The 21143-nt window shown below is 52.8% G+C and overlaps 3 protein-coding genes across 10 annotated transcripts in view; 1 reads left to right on the top strand and 2 right to left on the bottom strand.

Moving 5' to 3' along the window:
* Mad2l2 (mitotic arrest deficient 2 like 2) overlaps positions 1 to 9438 on the top strand; it is a 14486-nt gene extending 5048 nt beyond the window's left edge. The window contains exons 2-10 of one of the 3 annotated variants that reach the window (XM_026781798.1): positions 3820 to 4002; positions 4766 to 4815; positions 4897 to 5015; positions 6735 to 6806; positions 7287 to 7387; positions 8034 to 8128; positions 8366 to 8439; positions 8827 to 8919; positions 9103 to 9438. In XM_026781798.1, the coding sequence (XP_026637599.1) occupies positions 4776 to 4815; positions 4897 to 5015; positions 6735 to 6806; positions 7287 to 7387; positions 8034 to 8128; positions 8366 to 8439; positions 8827 to 8919; positions 9103 to 9144 (636 nt within the window). In that variant the 5' untranslated portion in view covers positions 3820 to 4002; positions 4766 to 4775 and the 3' untranslated portion in view covers positions 9145 to 9438. Of the gene's footprint in view, positions 1 to 3801; positions 4003 to 4469; positions 4816 to 4896; positions 5016 to 6734; positions 6807 to 7286; positions 7388 to 8033; positions 8129 to 8365; positions 8440 to 8826; positions 8920 to 9102 lie in introns of those variants that run through there. The other 2 variants (XM_026781799.1, XM_005353731.3) reach the window with 2 other exon arrangements.
* Positions 9439 to 9525: 87 nt separating this feature from the next.
* On the bottom strand, positions 9526 to 15989 carry LOC101990424 (F-box only protein 6). 4 transcript variants are annotated; one of them, XM_005353730.3, is made up of 6 exons: positions 15844 to 15989; positions 12953 to 13240; positions 11328 to 11454; positions 10832 to 10927; positions 10045 to 10180; positions 9526 to 9911 (listed from the first exon to the last, which is right to left on the bottom strand). In XM_005353730.3, the coding sequence occupies exons 2-6, from the start codon at positions 13209 to 13211 to the stop codon at positions 9666 to 9668; spliced, it is 864 nt and encodes a 287-aa protein (XP_005353787.1). In that variant the 5' UTR covers positions 13212 to 13240; positions 15844 to 15989; the 3' UTR covers positions 9526 to 9665. The 4 variants fall into 4 exon arrangements, with proteins under 4 accessions (XP_005353787.1, XP_013204037.1, XP_013204036.1 ...); XM_013348583.2 differs by lacking the exon at positions 15844 to 15989 and adding an exon at positions 15780 to 15798; XM_013348582.2 differs by lacking the exon at positions 15844 to 15989 and adding an exon at positions 15735 to 15784.
* A 933-nt stretch (positions 15990 to 16922) lies between these two features.
* The window catches only part of LOC101989381 (F-box only protein 44), a 7580-nt gene continuing 3359 nt past the window's right edge, over positions 16923 to 21143 (bottom strand). The window contains exons 3-6 of one of the 3 annotated variants that reach the window (XM_026781884.1): positions 20924 to 21050; positions 20739 to 20834; positions 20494 to 20629; positions 16923 to 17640 (exon numbers count right to left, since the gene is read on the bottom strand). In XM_026781884.1, the coding sequence (XP_026637685.1) occupies positions 17497 to 17640; positions 20494 to 20629; positions 20739 to 20834; positions 20924 to 21050 (503 nt within the window). In that variant the 3' untranslated portion in view covers positions 16923 to 17496. The other 2 variants (XM_026781885.1, XM_005353728.3) reach the window with 2 other exon arrangements.

Here is a 21143-nt window from a genome sequence, read left to right as displayed (position 1 = left end):
GAGTGCTGGGATTAAAGGCGTGCGCCACCATCACCTGGCAGTACTTCTCATCTTTATGAATCTCAGGCCGTGAGGATCTGTGTCCACCTCCCGGCTGAGAGCACCCAAGAGGCCCGTCCGTTGCCTTGAGAAAAGGAAATGAGGAAGGGAGGATACTAAGGATAGATAAATTATCTTTCGTTTTGAGTTCGTTTGTTTGTCTTAGGCTGGCCTTGAACTCACTCTGTGGCTGAAGTTAACTTTGAACTTCTGACCTCCCTGCCTCTGCCTGAGTGGTGAGATTACAGGTGTGTTCTGTCGTAGAGCCCAAGTTATGAGATGCTGGGGCCAAACTGAGGGTTTCATGCATGTTAGGCATGCATTCTACCAATTTAGCTACATCCCAGCCTCAAGGCGTTGTTTTGAAAAGCAAGATGATTTATCTTTATCCAGTGTGGTCCTTCTGAGGGTTTAAGTAGTCTGTGTAGGGTTTTTGTTTTGAGACGGAGTTTCACTGCCTTGCTTTGGCTGGCCTGGAACTCTCCACGTAGTAGACCAGGCTGTCCTCAGATTCAGAGTTATTCTTTTCTCTGCCTTACCAGTGCTGTGATTTAAGGTCTGTGCCCTGTGCCTGATGGTGTGTGTATATCTTTTCTATTTGTTAATCTTCATTTTTATTTATTGTGTTTGTGCATGCATGCATATGTGTGTCTGTCTGTGGACCAGAGGATGACTGGGTGCGAGTGGGCTCTCTTTCATCATGTGGTCCCTGGGGGTTGAACTCAGGTTGTCAGGCTCCCCACTCCTTGTGTGGATCTTATCATCGTCACATGGCCACTATGTAACCATTTATGCATTCTGTACTTATATAGAATTTTGTTTTATTTCGGGCTGGAGAAGTGGTTGAGAGCATTTGTTGCTCTTGCAGAGGTCCTGGGTCTGATTCCAAGCATGAATGTGATGATCCAGAACCATCCGTAACTCCAGTACCAGGGAGTCAGAGGAGGGTACTCTTCGTGACTTCTGCCGGCATGGGGCACATGTGTGGTGCACATACATACAAGTAGGCAAAACATTCATACACATAAAATGAAAAAGTCCATTAAGCAGAACTATATCTTATTTATTTTAGAGAAAGACTGTGTCACTCTGGCTGATTTGAACTTTGTGGCAATCTTCCTGCCTCCTGAGTGCTAGGATTCACAGTGTACGCCACCATGTCCAGATAACCCTTTGGGTTTGGCTCTAAAGTTTCCCATTTCAAAGATGAGCAAGCTGAGGCTGGAAGAAGAAAAGTCTCTCCTGGCTGGATGAGCATCAGGTGGTGGAGAGAAGCAAGTGGACACACAAGTGGGCTCCTGGAGGAGCAGCCCACAGTCTGGCCTTGCTGGCATCAGAGGTCTTAGCTTCTTCTTTCTAAGGAAGCTGGGGCGCAGCTCAGGCCACTGGGCAGGAGCCCTCACCATCATATCTTCCTTCACCTTCCTTTTAGCCGTTCACTGAACAGTTATGTGTTCTTAGAGAACCTGAGCTGGCCAGGCGCTGGGTGAGGTGTTAAACTTAAAAAAAAAAAAAAGAAGCAGACAGACCAGACTAGGTCCTTTCTCCCAGTAGACCAGGAAGCTGGGGGAGCAGCAGAGTGTCCTGGGACTGCCACCAGGCTGTGTGTGGTTGATTCCCTTTCTCTCTCCCTGCCCCATGTGTTTGTTTGCTGGGAACCTGAGACACTTGGGAAAGATGTGGATCCTTTATTAATTACTTTATTTTGTACATTTATTTATTCATTGTGTGTGTGTGTGTGTGTGTGTGTGTCTGAGAGAGAGAGAGAGAGAGAGAGAGAGAGAGAGAGAGAGAGAGAGAACAGTAGCATGCCTACACTTGCAGGAGTCGGTTTTCTCCTTCCACCGCCCCACCATGTGGGTCCTGGGAATTGAACTCAGGTTGTCAGGACTGGGTGGCAAGCCCCTTTACCTGCTAGGCCATCTCGCCTGCCCAGATGACAATTTTGTGATCGATCCCCTCTGTGGACAGGACACTGGCTAGAGAAGCACGTTGCGAGTCTGCACACTTCCATGACAAGTGTTTTGCCCAATTCACTCCTTGTGTTTGTTCAGCATACCCTGAGAAGCCTCCGGCACATCAGTGGAGGCCTAGTCTTCGCAGGGCTGGTGCTCAAGCGTTTTTTCTTATTGTATTTTATTTTTTTTGTCTAACTTATATCTGTTTCCATTTCTGTATCTCTTGGAAGTGATTTTCCCTCTGTCCCCATTGAGGGCCCCCAGGGAACCTGCTCTAGTTGGCAAACACATACACACTTTCTTTTATCCTTGGCATGTGACTTTCCTTCCCAACCCCCCATTACTAGTGTCCTTATGGTGAAAAACATGCAAATAACGTTGAAACAACAGGCTCCTACCGAATGGGGATTAAAAAACAATAACTTCCTCCATAATGCAATCTCATCCTCCAGTCATTCATCAGGCTGGCATGACTAAGATGAAAGACAACCCAGGCACTGCAGGGCTGCAGGCAGAGGTCCCCAGCTGGTTCCAAGCTATGCCTCAGACTCTCCCCAACCCCCACCCACCTCAGTGATGAAAACGCTTCAGAAGCCTGGAGGGGGGGGTGGATAAAGGAGGATCCTGGCATTCTCCAACCCGCCCTGACTAAATCTCACTGCACTCAGCTCTACAAAGCAGTGAGTTGGCCAGTCAGCTCTGAGGAAAGGGCTCTGTGCCCACTGACAGGTGTATCCATCCCTAAAGCCAAACCAGCCATTCCATGGTTAAGCACTGACCTGTTACAGAATTCAGGCACTCTCCGCTGGCAGTTCCCACATTTTCTTGGGCATACAAGTTCCCCAGGGAGCTTGTTAAAGAGCAGAACACCGCTCTAAGCCTGCCCTGGTCAGGCGAGTCAGGGCAGCTGGGCAGCCAAGGTTTAATAGGGTCCCCGGGGGCTGAGATACAGACTTTTTAGGCCTGCATTTTGAGAGCTGCTTTGCTCATATTTTGGGTTAATCCTACCCCTGGCCTGCTATTTATCCCTTCCCGCGAGGAAGATGTAAATACAGGTTTGAAAGGTTCTGGGAAGGAGGGTGCAGGGATGTTTTAAAGCAATATTCTCTATGGAGACAGACTGAGACACTCTTATACCCCTGGAGGGTAGAGGCCAAGGCAATGGTTCTCAACCTTTTTAATTCTGTGACCCTTTAATACCTCACGTTGTGGTGACCCCCCCACCATAAAATTATTTTTGGTGCTACTTTATAACTGTAATTTTGCTACTGTTATGAATCTTAATGTAAATATATGATATGCAGAATATCGGATACGGGACCCCTCTGAAAGGGTCATCCAGACCACTTCTGAACCTCAGGTTTCCTATCGTTAATAGAAGGCTGTGAGTTAAATGGGCTGCTTTAGATCTATAGAGTGGGGATGTAAAGGTAGTATTTAGCTCCTAGGGCTAATGAAGGAATTAATATAAATCAGTTTGGGAAGGTAGAGTGATGGCTTAGTGGTTGGGAGCACTGGCTGCTCTTCCAGAGGACAAGGAAGGAGTGTTGGGTGTGGGGTTCAATTTGCAGCACCTGTATAGCCGTTCACAGCCATCCACAGCTCCAGTTCCAGGAGTCTGACGCCCTCTTTTGGCTTTCACCCGCACCAAGTACTCAGTTAGTGTCCAGACATACATGCAGACAAAACACCCACGCACATAAATAGATGGAAATCAGGGTTTGTTACATAAAATGGTTCCATATTATGAATGTAATTCTCGTACTACTAAAATGATCTGAGGCCCTTTTGGCTTCTGGAATTCAGTGCGTGCCCTCTGCAGGTAGAACCCTGGAACAGCACTACTGCCCGCCCTGTCAGCTAGCTTCGTGAAGCGAGACAAGTCCTCAATAGGCTCGTCGGCAGAAAGAAGACAGGCAGGAATCCACACCCTTTCTGAGGATTCAGCGAGTCAACCCACGGACACCCTGCCCAGGCGCCTAGCACTCGGCTGCTGCTTCCATAGGTCAGCTATTGTGAAGCAACCGTGGGACATTTCATTCTTTAGGGAGGTCAAGCCCCAAGAGCACTTCGATTCCGGGTGGGGGTGGAGCGTCTCGGGTGCATCTCGGACCTCCCCTGTCCCCGCCTCCAAGCCTGCGGATTCGCTTTCGGTTGGGCAGGCTGAGACTCCCGGGACGCTGACTCTGAACTAGCAGCAGATGTCGCTGCCCTCCCTTGGTCCCCAGCTGTGCTTTGCAGCTGGCTCTCACTTGCAGCTTCATAAGGGAAATGCCCTGGAGGGGGAAACACAGCGATCCTGTGTAGAGGCCGCCGAAATCTCTTTATAGCTCCCACCTGAAGTCCAAAGGCGGCTTAGCTTACTCTCCTGAGATCCCTGTCGCTCAGGCGGGTCTCCGCCCCTAAGCCCCGCCCCCGAGGCTGCTCCACCTCTCCCAGCAGGGCGAGGCTCGGATTGGACAGTTTCGGGGTGGGCGTGACCGATGGCAGCGCTGGTTCCGCGGGAGCATCGCGGTGGTTACTGAGGCCGGGGGATACTGAGGGACCTGCGGAGGGTCCCGGCTGGTGGCTTCTGTCGCCCGAGGAAAGTTTCGAACCTGAGGCCGAAGCCCGAGCCGACGATCGGAGAGGAGCGCGGAGAGGGCGGGATTTCCGCCGGGAGGGATCCGGCCGCTCAGGGGGTGGGGCTTCCCCGACCGGGCTGCGTTTCCCGCGTGCGGGGCGGGGTGCCGTGGGTCCCTGCTGACACCCTCCGCGCCCTCCCCCAGGCGGCCAAGGATGACCACGCTCACGCGCCAAGACCTCAACTTTGGCCAAGGTAGGGATCTGGGCCTGCAGGGCGTTGGGATGGGGGCGGTCCTGGCTGGATCCCTGCTCATCAACTGTGTCTTCTCCACAGTGGTGGCCGACGTGCTCTCCGAGTTTCTGGAGGTAGCCGTGCACCTGATCCTCTATGTGCGCGAGGTCTACCCAGTGGGCATCTTCCAGAAGCGCAAGAAGTACAACGTGCCGGTTCAGGTGAGTCCCAGTGCCCGGCTGGATTTAAAAACCTTTATTCTACCTACAAGCTCCCTCACTCCCCAACGAATGCTGTTAGCGGACAGCCTCCTGCCTTTCACCGCCACCAAGCTTTTCTCGCCCTGACCTCAGATGGGATCCTCTGGTTAGGGACCCTGGATAAGAGCTATTACATGCTTGCATTTTAAAGGGGTTTCCGAGGCTGGGAACCGTGGCTTGGGTAGAGCATTCCCACAGTGCCCAACACCTTTCTCTCCTCATTCTCCCTAAACTCTAAAGCTTATTTTAAAAATTATTTATTATTGTTTATTTGAGATGGTGGTCTGACTGTGTTAGGCATGGCTGGTGTGGACTTACACTATGTAGATCAGACTGGCCCCAAATGCACGGAAATCCTCCTGCCTCTGCCTCCTGAGTGCTGTGAACAAAGGCGTCAGCCACCATGCCTAGCTTTGTATTTTTTTAAGATTTGTATTGTGTGTGTATGTGCATGTGTCTATGTCTGCGTGTTTGTATGTAGGGGTGCCCACTGAGGCTAGAAGAGGGCATGGGAGCCCTTGGCATCTGTAAGATGCCTAAGGTGGGTAGTGGGGATCTGACTCAGGTATTTGAGTGGAAAGGGCTGTTAACTGCTGAGCTATCTCTTTAGCCCCCCCCCCCTTTTTTTTTTTAAATCCAGATCTCACGTAGCCTAGCCTGGGCTCAGAGCTGTTAGGAACCTAGGGCAGGCCTAGAATTCCCGATCCTCCTGCATCCACCTCCCTAGTCATGTGATTACCAGGGAACATTACCAAGCTTCCTGTTTTTTGTTTTGTTTTCCAAGACAGGGTTTCTCAGGATGACCCTGGCTGTCTTGGAACTCTCTATGGAGACCAGGCTAGGCTTGAACTCAGAGATCTGCCTGCCTGCTGAATGCTGGGGTTAAAGATGTACGCCACCCTACTTGGTTCCTGGGTTTAACTTTGAAAGGTGAAAGAGTGGACAACTGTCTCTCTCCTAAGTGCAATCACTCAGTCAACCTGAGACTCATGACCTCTGACTCTGGGAAGTGGCAAAAGATGTACAGCTACCAGAAGGTGTAGAAGAAGGTGCTACCGGGCACCTTCTGGGCACTAGGAGTTTCTTATCAATCTTCCCAGATGACATCATTAAGTTCAGAGATGTTAAGTCATTTGCCTGTGGCTACACAGCTCTTCCCCCTTCAATCCTCCCAGGTAGGGTTTATCTGTATAGCCCTTGCTCAGGCTGGCCTCAACTCAGAGATCCGCCTGCCTCTGCCTCTCCGAGTGTTGGTATTAAAGGCACATGTCACCATGCCTGACCCTATACAGTTTTTGTTTTGCTTTTCAAGACAGGGTTTCTCTGTGTAGCCCTGACTGTCCTTGAACTTTGTAGACCAGGCTGGCTTCAAACTTGGGAGAGCCACCTGCCTCTGCCTCTCAAGTGCTGGGATTAAAGGCGTGCGCCACCACCGCCTGGGTCTATACAGCTTCTTAATGTTAATGTCAAATGCTAGTGCTGAGATGGAGTGCCTGTCTTTGTCTCTCCAGGGATAAATCTATCCACAGTTCTTACCACCATGATGGTGAGTTTGATCTCGCAGGCAGGGAGACGTTGGGAATGGCTGTTGTTTGTCCAAAACCCAGCAGGTGTGTGTGTGTGGTGGTGGTGGTGGTGGTGTTTTCCCATTCATCAACAGCCCTGTGTGGTTGTGTGTAGATGTCCTGTCACCCGGAGCTGAACCAGTACATTCAGGACACGCTTCACTGCGTCAAACCGCTGCTGGAGAAGGTGAGGGGGCCCCAGGTCCTAAGGGACATTCCATACCTCTTTGCTTCTGGGCTGACTCTGTGGGGAGTGCTCATATCTCTTAACAACCAGAAGCTTCCGCCCCCCAGCTAGCAACAGGTTCCAGTGCACGTAGGTCACATCTGGAGTGGGCCAGGTCTAGGTGGGCCTGCCCTGGGTGATCCTGGGTGCCCTGGTCCTTCTCATGTCCCCATGGCCTGCCCCATCCCTGCATTCCTGTTCCCCATTCTCTCTGGACTGGCCACCCTTGGGTTTTTTCTATTCTATCTTGTCCTGGTCTAAGACTTACTGGGGAACCTTCATGGGAGCCAGGCATCTCCCATGGAACTATAGCATTCATGTCTTGGGAGCCAACCTGCACTTCTTGCTTGCTGGACTCCCAGGCAGCTTCAGCCAGTGCCCTGTCCCACCTCTCCCTGGGCCCTGTGCATAGCGCTGGAGCAGGGGTTCTTGTGCTTACAGAATGATGTGGAGAAGGTCGTGGTGGTGATTTTGGATAAAGAACACCGTCCGGTGGAGAAGTTTGTCTTTGAGATCACTCAGCCGCCCTTGCTATCCATCAGGTGAGTTGTCACCCTCCCTCGGCTGGCTGCTGCAGTCTCTCACCGGGATCCCTCTACCAGCTCCACATGACTCTAGTAAAGACCCTGAGATGGCAATACATACTGTTAGCACCTGAGACACGCTGGCCACAGTGCAGAGGTGACGGGGTCAGCCTGTGCCATCCCTGAGATATCCCAAGGGAGTGGTGATTGTTAGTCCCTAGCCTTACTGTGTAGATAGAAAAACCAAGGTCCTGAGAGGTGACCTGTGTGGTGTCACTTGGTGATTGTAAAGCCCAGGACTCTGGTTGCCATGGTTTCTATAGTAGCTACTCAACTACTTGCTCTCTGTGCCGAGGTAGGGGTAGTGGAATCAGGATCCAGCCTGTCCCGTGGCTAGGCAGCCTCCAACAAGCACTTTCTCCTCCTGTCTTGGGGTCCTGAAAGTATGCAGGGGCTTGAGCTGTGCCCTGGGTGTCTTCTAGCTAGCTGAATATTAGAACTGCCTAAAGGGACCCCTGCACCCTGCCTCCATTCTGTCAGGGGTGGGACTGGACTGGCTCTCTCAGGCACCAAAGGTATTTGGCCCAGTCTGCTTCCAGAGTGCACTGTGTGCTGGGGGTGGCGGAGGAGCACGGTAGAATGGGAGACCTCCTTTCATTCCCAGTTCAGACTCCCTACTGTCTCATGTGGAGCAGCTGCTGCGAGCCTTCATCCTGAAGATTAGTGTGTGTGACGCTGTCCTGGATCACAACCCTCCAGGTCTGATGCCCTACTCCCCCACTGTTCCCCTGGTTACCTCCGCATGCTGTGTTCTTCCTAGTTAGCTGCCCTGAGCCACCCTCTTTCCCCGCCCATCAACACCCGAGAGTCCATCTCTCCAGGACTAACTCTGTATTTCTAGCTCCTGCTGACACTGTCTTTTCCATTGGCTACACTGGTCCCATGGGATCCCGAGGCTACTTACCTTTGCCCTTGACCAAGCAATCCCTCCCGCAGGCTGCACATTCACAGTCCTTGTGCACACGAGAGAAGCTGCCACTCGAAACATGGAGAAGATACAGGTCATCAAGGTGTGTGTATGCGCGCACATGTGTGTATGTGTACCCTTTTCAGGGCACTGCCCGTGGCTGACACTTGTTTACTGCAGTGCCTGGCATCAAGTGGGCTCCCTTGCATGTTACCCCATCTGACCACATCCGTGTGCACCCAAGGGTGAGAACCACAGTGGAGCCAGATGTTAAGCAGCGAGCTCACCCTGGCTCTTCTGAACAGAGTTCTCCAGAGAAGGGCCCTTACCCTTCAGCTTCAGAATCATTTAGCACCACACTGGGAATATAAATTGCTGGGGTTCCAGTGCCCCCCCCCCCCATGCAGTGTGGATCCTGGAGGGGAGGGTTAGCCAAGTGAAGACAGACTGAGGTGTGGCCCCTTCTCACTGTCACCGATCCCATCCCTAGGATTTCCCCTGGATCCTGGCAGATGAACAGGACGTCCACATGCACGATCCCCGGCTGATACCCCTAAAAACCATGACATCGGACATCTTAAAGGTGAGCTGTCAGGGATCAAGCGATGGAGGAAGCCTCATCTAGGAGACTCAGGGCCCAGAGCTAGTTCCCGGCTAGAGCATGTGCTGCCCAAGGTCTGGGGGTTGGGTACCCTCTAGTTCCCACCCCTTCCCGAGTCTTGCCAACAGATACCTCACGGTCTGACCAAAGCCACTTCTCTACTAGATGCAGCTCTATGTGGAAGAACGTGCTCATAAAAACAGCTGAAGGCATGCCTGCCACCTGATGCCCAGCTGCACCACTCGGGGGCCCCAGCCCAGGGCAGTGCTGCAGGCCCCCCCCCACACTCCAAGTGCTCTTATCGCCTTGACATGTGGCCGCCCCTCTGGCTGGGCTGCTCGGTCCTGGTTGCCTTCTTGAGGCAGCCTTCCCCGGAGGCTAGGGAAGATCGCAAGGACAGACACCATTTCTCAGCTGCCTCCTGGGGCTCAGCCGGCTAACACTGTCCATCTGAAATACTGTGTTGTGAATTATTGTTAATAAAGGGGCCCCAAGGGCTGACTGTATTGTCATTAACCAAAACAGGAGAAGCGAGTGCAGGGGAAGGGGGGTGCCGGAACCCCACCTGCATGTAAACCCCAAACCAGGTTGGATTTACTGAAAACATTTATTACAACATTTATTACAACAAAATGTCAAGGCCGGCTTGATGGGTTTGCCGGCTTGATGTAGGGCAGGTGCTCCTGGGACTGGGGACCTGACTGCCGGCAGAGGTGGACAGATGGCTGTCAGAGAAAGTCTACCAAAGGATGGATTTCTGCATCCAAAGAAGGGTGTCTTCCGCCCATCACTAGGGCATCTTCAGGCGGAGGTCTGGCAGGGGCGGGGTTCTTGGCTGTCCTGTGGCTGATAATGATGCTGCTGTTGGTGACGCGGGGCCCGTACCAGCCTTTCCAGAACTGGGTGTCCTGGCCCCCATGTTGAAAGAGGATGTGGCGGACGCCTGGAGGGTAATCTGAGAAGGTATGGGAGACCTGGGGAGGAGGAGAGAAGCAGCCATTGAGACTGGGGAGCAGGAATGTAGTTACTGCAGAACAATTGCCCCTCATTCCTCCACAGCCTGACCCTGGGGAAAGCGAGTGGCAGAGCGGGCAGGTGGGGTCTTACCTCCTTCCACGTGGCATCATTCCACTGCTCGATGGTCACGGGTGGAGGCTCGAAGGAGGCCAAAATGATATAGTCGGCCGAGGCCAACTGTACCCGGATGTGATAGGTGCAGCCACAGTCTGCTCTGGGGGCAAACCTAGGGAGGATAGAGCAGAGGGTGGGCACCCCTGCTTTCGAAGGCTGGCTTTGGGGACAGCTCCCATCTGTAAGTACCCCTCTGTCCATGACTGCTAGCAAGCTTTGCACTCCGTGTCCATGTACATGTTGCCTCAGTTTTCCATCCAAGAAAAGGGTGTGAGCTTGAAAACCAAAATGGTCTTCTATGAAGATGTCTTTCCAAGTCTGTCACCATATGGTACAGTAGATGGGAACCCATGCAATGGCCTGCTTAGAGCTTGTTCCATTATTCCCAGGGGATTGGCCCCCAGAGTCTTGTGCCAGTGACTATAGGTGCAGAGGGGGAACTTGGGAAAGGACAATAGGGGAAGGGTTGAGGTTGGAGCTTAGCAGTGGAGAGTACGACAGCCTGAGACAGGTCTGGGCTCCATCCATAGCACCAAAGAAATCAATACAAGATGGAATAGCTGGGGGGGAGGGGTGGGAAGCACTGTGTAAGAAGGCTGTGAGCTGTCACAAAACTCAGGGAGGGCCCGAGTCCTGGGGTCCCAGGGCAGTTAGCTCATCGGAGGCCTCAGTGGCCATTTACAAACACGGTTGAAGTTTTGTACCAACTGTCACAGTGGCTTGGCTGGAGGGAAGACACAGGATGGGGACAAAGGCCACTCACCAGTCTTTAATGACAATGTCGGGCCGGAAGGTGTCCATCAGCTCCTCCCAGTAGCCCTCAGCTTTGAGGTCCACCACCTGGGACTTGAGGCACATGCTGGGGACAGAGGACAAGACTTGCATTGCCAGTGTGCTAAACAGGGTCCTTCCTTGCCAGGTAGACGGCTCAAGGGCCTCCCCATCCCCCACTGGACAGACCCTGGCTGAAACTCCTCGGGTCTGTATGAAGGAAAGGGGGCGTTAGATCCCATGGGACACGGTGGAGAGTGGTGTGTAGCTGGCTCCTGCTCACGGCTTTATGTTCAGTGAGCTCCTGGTTACCTGAAACCCTCTCTGACTGCCAGCAACCTGCCACCAAGTTCACTGCTCCTGGACCCCCTCCTTGAACTTCTAGAGGCCCCCACTTATCCTGGCAGTTGGCAGGGTCCCCCCCCCGACTCTCTGCCCCCAGCATGGCCTCCTCCAGCTTCCCAAGCTTCTTCCACATCATTGCTTACCCATAAGAAGTGACGAAATATTTCTTGACCCTGGGGTCAGGAAAGTTTGTGCCATGTGCACCAGGGAGGCTCTCCACCTTCCACTCATCCCCACCATTGTAGTCTAACCGCCACGATTCCATGTTCTCTGGAGAAAATGAAGCGTAGGTGAGATCCCCTTCAAACTCTGCCAGCAGTTGCAGCCTTGAGGTACACACTTTGAGGCCCATTCTGGTCCTGGCAGACTTCAGGGGGTTATGAATTAATCAGCTTGCTTCTTCTCCTGGAGGGTGCTCAGCAGCCATGGATAGCACCCCACCAGTCCAAGAACATCCTCTGTGCCTTGGGTCCCCCGCATCACCTCTGACTTCAGTCTCACCCCTTTCTACTCTGCCCCAAATAGGACCGAGAATTCTGAGCTACATCTCACTTCTCATATTGCCACAGGGCCCCCACAACCACATTCAATCCTCACAGACTATGATCACAAGGGGTCTGTGATGGAGCTGACCTTAGGGCTGATGGGAGCTGTGTGACCCAGCTCCTAGGGGCCAAAGGAACCCACTGTTCCGACACCGTTAGATACCCTTTTCCTGGGCAAGTGCCAAGATGGCACATTGGTGTCCCCTGAGCTAGTAGCTGCAGGAGTCCTGTGTAGGGAGGGACCTTCAGGAATGGGGTCAGATCCAGGGACTCCCCCCACCCTTCAGGCTAAGCATAGCAGACCTTGAAAAGCTCCAACGACCAGGTGAGCTCTGCCGTTCCACTTGCCCATCCCCCACGAGCTCACAGTGTTTTCATGTATCCTAGGGGGCTCCCCAACATAGAACCAAAAGAGTGAGAGAATTCGGGGTGCTGGGAGATTTAAGCAAGGTTAGACATGGGGGCCACATAAAAGGCAAAGAGTGGCTTGGTTAGGTGTCCTGAGCTGAGCTGGCAGCCTGGCTGGGCAGCTTCTGAGTGGAATCGGCCATGTAGGGAGATCGAGTGTCTGAGGCATGCCCTGAGTCTTGGTCATCCTCCAACAATGGCCATTCTAAGCGCTAAGTCAAGCGACATTTCAGGGCCCAAAGTACTCTACAATGTAGACAACCACTCCCCACTGTTTGTCTGACCTTCCAGAATCATAGCGGGGACAGGGAAAATATGCCAGACATTCGATGTGTACAGACAAGGCCTCTTTCTCCTTACAGAGTCCATGTAGCCCTGGCTGTCCTGGAACTCACTTTGTAGATCAGTTTAGCCTTGAATTTACAGAGATCCGCCTGCCTCTGCCTCCCTAGTGCTGGGATTAAAGGTGTTCACCGCCACATCTGGCTCAGGCGTTCACCCAGGGAATGAAGATGGCTAGGCAGACAAGGGATTCTTGCTGGCAAGCCTGAGTTGAATCCCAAGGATCCGCATGGGTCGCTCTGACTGCCACATGCACTCACCCCCCCCCCCCCCGCACAGAATAATTTAATAGATGAAGGGGCTAGGCAGGTTTGAGGCCCAAACAGCAAGGAACAAGAGCACGGTAAGTGCTGGGGACATGGGAACATTGCAGGCAATGCCGCAGAGCAAGCACAAAGGCCCGGAGGTTCAGGAAAGTAGACAGCAGGCTCTCAAGGCGGCCTGGCCTTTACGAACCGCCCCCCGCAGCCCACCTTCAGCACACGGGTTCCGAAGGAGGTTCCTCTGTAGGCTGCACAGGAAATAGAAGATCTTCCAGTCTTCCACGGGCTCTTCCCAGTCCTCGGTGATGAAGCCGTCTTGCAGGCTCTTGCGCTTCCATAGCGTCACCACATCGATGAGGTCTCGCCAGAGGCTGCAGACCAGGCGGCAGTTACACAGCAGCTGGCGGGCCGGGACGTGGGTGAACAGCTCCAGCAGAATGTTCTCGGGCAGCTCGTTGATGTTGACCATGGTGGCAACAGGAAGCTCTGCTTCCAGGCCTGAGAGTGGTAGAGGATGACAGAGGCGGTGGGCCCGGAGCAGAAATCCGAAAGGACTGACTCCTCCCCTTCCCAAGGTTCTAGAGCTTGCTAGGCCGGTCTTCCTCTGACCCGAAACCCTTAGAGGAAGCACTTATAGGGTGGGGGTGGGGCAGGGTCCTTGAGATCGCAGGGACCCTGCTACCCGCCTTGGGCGAAGGGTGACACGCTGTACCGGACTGGGCGGCTTGTGCTCCAGGTATCAAGGAGTCTGCTAGGGCCGGGCAGTAGTGGTGCACGCCTTTAATCCCAGCACTGGGGGGCGGGGGGGGGGGGGGGGAGGGCGGGTGGATCTCTGTGAGTTCGAGGCCAGACTGGTCTAACAAGAGCTAGTTCCAAGGATAGGTTCCAAAGCTACAGAGAAACCCTGTCTCGAAAAAAGGAACAACAAAAAAGTCTGCTTGGGCTATTCGGATTCTAGGTCAGCTCGGCCTGGGCTGGTTTTCAAAAACGGCTACGAGAACAAAATTAAACTTTTAAAAATTCTTTGCAGTGCTAGAGATGGAACCTAAGGCCTCGTGCATGCCACTGAACTGTATCCCCGGCCTTGAGCCCAGCAGTTCTAAGCCAGTTTGGGCAGCAGAACAAGGCTTCATCTCCAAAAAAGAATAAAAAACAAAACACAACAACCACAAAAAGACAAGATTCTTAAACGCCCCCCCTCTGAAAAATAATTGTTTAGGAGCGGGGTCTGGTGGTGAATTTTTGTAATTCCAGCACTTGGGAGGGAATTTTTGTAATTCCAGCACTTGGGAGGTGGTAGAAAGAGAATCCAAGATTTCTAAGTCAGCCTGGGTTACAGGAAACTGTCCGTAACCCGCACCCCAAACTGCTTTGTTTTAGATCCAGTTGGCCCCTTGACCCGGAAAGAGTCTTCCAGGGTCACTCCACAGTTCCCTAAGTTTTCCGTGTCTAGTCCTGACGTCACTGCAGTAAAACTTCGTTTTAAGGCCCAGGTGCTGATACGTTGCCTTAGGCGTTACGTGATTGGCAGGCCAGAATGGGGGAGTGTCTGTAAACTCTAGGTCATTCCCGCCCCCTCACCTGCCCCTGGGCGGGGTTGGCCTGAATCGGGCTCTAAGCTGTCACTCAAAAGAGCACAGCTGCCTAAGCCTGGGGAAAACGCTTTTCCACCTATTTCCCGGGGAAACAGAAACTCCCAGGAAGCTGGTGGTTTTGTGAGGGCTCCTTTCCCTGAACACGGGAGGGCGCGTGCACACTGGCTCCTGCCCTGGGGGAGTGATTACCACGGAGGGGAGGAAAGGACCACAAGGGCTCTGGGCCCTATTTAAATGCTTAGCAAGAATCCCAGCACTCGGGAGGCAGAGGCAGGTGGATCTCTGTGAGTTCGAGGCCAGCCTGGTCTACAAGAGCTAGTGCCAGGACAGGCTCCAAAGCTACAGAGAAACCCTGTCTCGGAAAAAACTAAAAAATAAAATAAAATAAAATAAAATAAATAAATAAATAAATAAATGCTTAGCTAGAGAGGCAGCTTCCAGGGGCTGGGGGGGGGCGGGGGCGGGGATGGCTCAGCCTTTAGATCACTGGCTGCTCTTTCAGAGGAGCAGGGTTCAATTCCCAGCAACCACTTGACAGTTCACAACTGTCTGAAACTCAAGTTCCGGGAGATCTAACACCAATGCACATAAAATTAAAGAAAAAAAGGTGATTGAGAGAAGCAGGGTACAGACTGATACGGTCTTCCAAATGCTTACCATTTTAAAAAAAAGCGTCAAAATTATTAATAAATAAATGAAGATCAGTGGTGGCACACCCTCATGGTCCCAGATAACTCAGAGGGAATTTTGAAATTTTCAGCCCAGCCCCAATTTATACCCTGTCTCAAAATAAAAAGTAAAAGTAAACAGGGCAGGGAATGTGACTCATTTGGAGGATGCTTGCCTGGCAGGAACAAGTACTTCGCAGGGAGAGGCAGGAAGGGGGAGCTGCCGGGTGGTAGTTTGCTTATCTAACACTTGGGAAGCCCAAGTTCCTCAGAAGCAACCGACAAAAACCCAGGTAAAACTATGTGGATTAAAAGACTTTGCCAAACTCCTGATCGCTGCCTAGTCACTGGCGCCAGAGTGGGGACCTCCCACTGCCGTGGCCCTTGTGGCAATTCCGCCCCGATGACACCTTCACCCGCAACAAGCCACCTTGCAAAGGAGATGGCAGTGCCCCTGATGTGCCTGGGTGGAAAAATCCACGCCGGGCTCCGGCCGGCTCACGCGCGGACGTCCCTGCTTGGCGCCTGAAGCCCTCTGCACCAAGGAGAAGCCGGTGTCGCCACCGTTCCGGACACTCGAGTACGGACCGCAGGCCCAGCGTCCCGGCGCCGGACTCGAGGACACCGGTCGCGTCCGGCCCGAGCCTCCCCGCGAGCGCGTGACCTCCGTCTCCGCCCTCCCACCCCCGTCTGCCCTCCCCGATCCCCGTTGCCCCACCCGGCCGCGACCTGGGCACCGGGCGGCCGCAGCTCTGCTGGGCCTTGGGCCTGCACCTTGGCGACGAGTTCCTCGGTCGCCCCGCCCCGCCCCGCCCCGGCCCCCACTCGCGTCACGCACCGAGCAGCGGCTCTCCGCGTCGGTGCGAAGACGAGCTCGGGGTCCTAGGCGCCCTCGCCACGCTGCTGCTTTCCGGGCTTCGGTCTCCCCCTCCAGGCGACAGGCGGCTCAACAGCCTGCTCCCACTTGGCTCCGGCTTCCTTCTCCTGCGAAGGAAGCGCTACCTAGAATCTAATCCCAACCACCACCAACCACCATTTATCCGCTCCCGCGCTCACCCACCCGGAGGGCCGGTTTTTCGATTTCCGGCTTTTTCTTTTTGTTTATTTGTTTTGCTTATTGGTGTTTTGAAACAAGGCCTTTCTACCTGGCCCTGGCTGTCCAGGAAGTCACTCTGTAGATCAGGCTGGCTTTGAACTCACAGAGATCCTGGTGGGATCTCTGATGTCCAGGTTCTTTCTGGGTTTTGAGTGATCCTGAGGACAAAAACGTTATCTGGTCCTAGTCAAAATTAATTAACTCAAACGTTTATCAAGTGCCTATTTGAGGCGGTGGTCAGGGCTTGTGAACCGAGAGTGCAGCTCAAGGGGACGTCACTAATTCTGGTCAAGGCAGGTGACTGGTCCATCCCAGCTCACCCCCATCTATTTTATTGTTGAGTGAGATAATTAACTCGGACGAGTATTGCGCACCTACTGTGTGCTGTGCTCAATCTAACGCAGTAAGGCTCTGGGCAGGGGGACAACAGTAAGTGGGTCCTGGCACAGCCTGCTTGGGCTGCGCAGAGAAATCCACCAGGATTAAGGGCTGCCATGACCCCATCCCGAAATGGTCAGCCCCTCTCTGTAGCATGGGCAGCAGCGACACTCCTCCCTCTTTAGGGACAGGCAGGACTGTCCGTGAACCCACCCTTCCCTCCAAAGCCACAGGGCACAGGAGGCTGGGAAACGTTTTATTTGGCTGTGTGGTAGGAGGGATGGAGTGGACCTGGGGTCAGGGGACAGTGTGGGAATGGAAGCTCCAACAGTTTGGGCTTGGACATCTCCAAGCCATAGAGAACTTGGCCAGGTCCTTCTTTTCTGTTTCCCCATTTCAGCCCCCAGAATCTGGGTCTATCCTCCCCCCCCCCACATCCTGATTGGGGTCCTCTCGGGGGCCCAGACTCATTGGTGCCCACCTGGCTTTCTGGGATTTGCTGGCGACAAGGACAGTCTGACCCTACCTGCCTATCTGGTACCAGTCCTGACTTCCAAGCCAAAGCAAGGAGGACACCCAGGACAAAAGCCACAGTTGACAGCCAGGCTGAAGTCTGTCCAGCAGAGCAAATTTCCACCCCAGACTGTCCCCCAGAGTCTGCATCATCAAAGGCAGTCCTCAAACCTGTCCCTGCTCTAAGGACCCTGAGGGAGTAAAAGGTCGAAGATACAGACAGATCTGGGCAAGCATCCGAGCTTGGGGATCTCTCTGTTGTAACTACGGAAACTCTTATATCCACCTAACCTCAGGTACTGCACCACTTAGAGGGGCCACCTTGCTGGAGAGCTGGGCTCTGGAGAGAGGAGTGTGGCCCAGACCCTAGAAGCTTTACAGAGGCAGCTAGGGGACAAAGACAGGTCTGGGAGTGCCTGGCTACTACCCTCCCCCTTCCCAAGCCTGGCCCTTTCTGACAGCTGTTTACCAATTAGGGTTCAGAGGATTGGGGCTCAGGGGACATCAGGGCAGCGGGGGCCCGATGACAATGCTGCTGTTGGTGACTCTTGGGCCGTACCAGCCGGCCCAGTAATGAGTGTCCACGCCTCCGTGCTGAAACCAGATGTAGCGGACGCCGGGAGGATAGTTGGAGAATGTGTGTGAAACCTGGGGTGCAGACAGAAGGAGGGGAGCAGTCAGGGACTTCTATGTAAGACCTGTCTCAAAGAACAAAGCCGGGGACGGAAGCGATGGCTCTGAGTTTAACAGCATTGGCTGCTCTTTCAGAGGACCAGGATATGATTCCCAGCATCTACAGGGCAGCTCACAACCATCTATAACTCCAGTTCCAGGAGATCTGTCGCCCTTCCTGGCCTCGTAGGCACATAGGCAAAATACACGTACACATAACATGAGGATAAATATTAAAAAAGGAACAACATAACAAAAGAAACAGAGCTGGGGATGTAGATTCATCAAAAGTGCTTATGTAACATGCATGAAGCCTGAGATTCTGTTCCCAGCACCGTGATGGTACAACCTCTAATTCCAGCACTCAGGAGGCAAAGGCCGGAGGACCAGAAGGTCATCTGTGGTTACGTATTGCCTTAGAGGCCCTCCTGGGATATTTGAGACCCTGTCCGAAAAGGATAAAACAGTTGAAGCTGTAGTTCAGTGAAGTGCTCTCCCGGTAGAATAAAATGCATAAAGACCCATGCTCAATCCTCAGTATAAACCAGGTGGTGGCAAACACCCATGATGTTAGCACTTGGGGGGCAGAGGCAGGAGGAGCCCGAGCTCAAGGCTGTCTTCTGCTATGTAGTAGTTTGAGACCAGCATGGGCTATATGAGATCCTGTATCAGATAAATCAAAACACAAGTAAAAATAAAATTAGAATCACGTTTCTCAGCTTAGAAAGGGCTGGATTTTACTCAAGGTTCAACTGTTGTGTACATAAGGGCTTGGCTCACCTGCACTTTTGTTGATAAATCTTTACTGGAACAGGACCCACTTGCTGTCTAAAGCTGCTTTCTCACAGCAGCAGCAGAGCTGAAATGTTAGTCCTTATGTTTGGATATCTGTGTGTGTGTATATGTTTGTGCATGTGAGTGCAGTATCCACAGAGGCCAGAAGAGGGTGCTGGCACTATTACAGGTAGTCGTGAGACACCTGATGTGGTGTTGGCAACCAAACAAAATCTTTTGAGACAGGGTTTCTCTGTCTCAAACATCTCTGGCTGTCCTGGAACTTGCTCTTCCTAGGCCAGGTTGACCTTGAACTCACAGAGATCCACCTGCCTCTGCCTCCCAAGTGCTGGGATTGAAGGCATGTGCCCCGCCCCCTTCCTCAGACTCTTAAGTACTAGTATCACAGGCTTACATCACCGCACCAGGATTTGTATCTGGCCTCAGTGGTAGAGTGCTTGCCTAGCATGTGTGAGGTCTTAGGCTCTATATCTAATCCCACCAAATAAAGAAAAGGAAGACCGCATGTAAGACCATGGCGGTCTTCTCAATGGATGGTGGACAGGTCCAGACAGACCCACCATACGCTAAAATCCAGCTAAACTCAAGATATAATTGTTAAACCCACTGCCAATTATAAAAACTACTCTCAGGAGAGTGCTGGCGAGGGCAGATGCTCCTGGGTTTCCTGTGGGTCGCATTCCCATTGTAAAGTAAAATTTAAGTTGGAGGCAGGGGTGGGGCCGTTGGAGAGATGGCTCTGTGACTAAGAGCACTGGCTACCATCAGGAGGGCTCAATTCCCAGCACCCACACAACACCTTGACGCACAATCTCCTGTTAACTCTAGTTCCATGGGATCTGGCACCCTCTTCTGGCCTTCTCGGTACTGCATGCATGTGGCCCACAAACAGGCAAAATGCCCATACACAGAAAATACAAATAAATAAATCACAAAAGTTAGGGTCTCTTGTAGGGATGCTAGATATTACTACAGCAGTCACACATTCTGGATGTTGTCTTCCTCTTTTAGGCAGCACATGTTGCTCTCTCTAGATGTTGCTATATATGGCCTCCTAATCCCCCTGCATCCACTCAAGTGTTGGGATTCAGGCATGAGCCACCGTACTTGGCCCTGAACATTTCATTTTATTTTTCTGTGATACTGGGGTTGATCCAGCACATGCTAGGCGGGCGCTCCACCCTGAGTGTTATCCTCAGCCCTCCTTTCTCACTGTTTCCCATTTTGGAACAAGGCCTCCCTAAGTTGCCAGACTAGCCTTTACTCATGGCTGCCTCAGTTTCTCAGCACTGAGCATTTCTGGTGGCATAGCCTTCATTCATCTATCTATCTATGTATCTATGTATCTACATCTATCTATCTATCTATCTATCTATCTATCCAGCATTATATTAGTATTTATTTACTTATTTTGGTTTTTTTGAGACAGAGTTTCTCAGTGTAACCTTAGCTGTCCTGGAACTCCCTCTGTAGACTAGGCTGGCCTCGAACTCACTGAGATCTGCCTGCCTCATTAAAGGCACGTGCCACCACCACCCGGCGTCTGTCTTTATTTTTATCGCATATATTTTAAATTTCACTTTATCTTATATGATCAATGTTTGCCATCATGTATGTATAGGAACTATTTACGTGTCTGTCACCTGCAGAGGACTGAAGAGGGGACTGATCTCCTACAACTGGAGTTACAGATGGTCTGAGCCTCTATGTGGATGCCGGGATTTGAACCTGGCTCTTCTGCAAGAGCAACTGTGATGGGACCTGCCAAGGGCATGTCTTCAGGCCCGGTTATTTATTTAGAACTGGGGATGGGCCAGGGCCTCCTGTATGTTGGGCAACCAGTCTGCCACTGAGACATCCTTTGAGGAAATATTTTTTGAATTGGGGCTTTCCTGGTCTCCCATCCCTGATGGCTAAGCCGGAAGCTTCCTCCTATTTCTCTGCGGAAGCAAGGGAGGCTGAGGTTTAGAGGAGCAGAAACCCAAGTGAGAGACGGCAGAGTTTGGGTCTGTGTCCTGGTCCCTGTCCACATACCTCCCTCCACTTGGCGTCGCTCTTCTGCTGGATCGTCACCGGGTCTGGCTGGAAGGTCCCCAGTGGTGCGTGCGCTGACGACAGGAGCTGAACGCACAGTTGGTACTTGGACCCGCAGTCCGGCCTGGCTGCGAACCTGCCGGTAGAAGAGGGAAGGGCCCCTGAGGACCTGGGAGATGGGGGGCAGGGCAGGGGTGGGGCGCCTGGACGGCAGGCCCCCCCCAGACCCTCGCCCCATCACTCACCAGTCTTTGACCTCGATGTCCGGTCGGGTGGTGTCCATCAGTTCCTCCCAATACCCTTCAGCCTTGAGGTCCACCACCTGGGACTTGAGGCAGGTGCTGGGTCAGGGAGGAGGAGGGGCTGAAGTTCAGCATGGGACCCCATGTTAGAGCTTGGGCTCCCCCCACCCGAAGGCCCTAGATCTTACTAATAGGAAGTCACGAAGTATTTCTTGACCTGGTCATTGGGGAATTCCTTCCGCTGGTCTTTGGAGAGATCTTCCACCTTCCATTCGTCTCCTCCGTTCACATCCAGGCTCCAGAACTCAAATCCCTCTGTGGGGAGAGCAGAATCTACCATGCAGGAGACCCCTCAGGGCACCTTCTCCAAGTACTGCTTCCTCTCAGAGGTGGGAGTCCCAGCTGCCC

Source organism: Microtus ochrogaster, chromosome 10 (assembly GCF_000317375.1).
Source record: "Microtus ochrogaster isolate Prairie Vole_2 chromosome 10, MicOch1.0, whole genome shotgun sequence".
Classification (NCBI taxonomy): domain Eukaryota; kingdom Metazoa; phylum Chordata; class Mammalia; order Rodentia; family Cricetidae; genus Microtus; species Microtus ochrogaster.
Note: the sequence above shows the minus strand (reverse complement) of the source record. Positions and strands in the feature narration are given on the sequence as shown.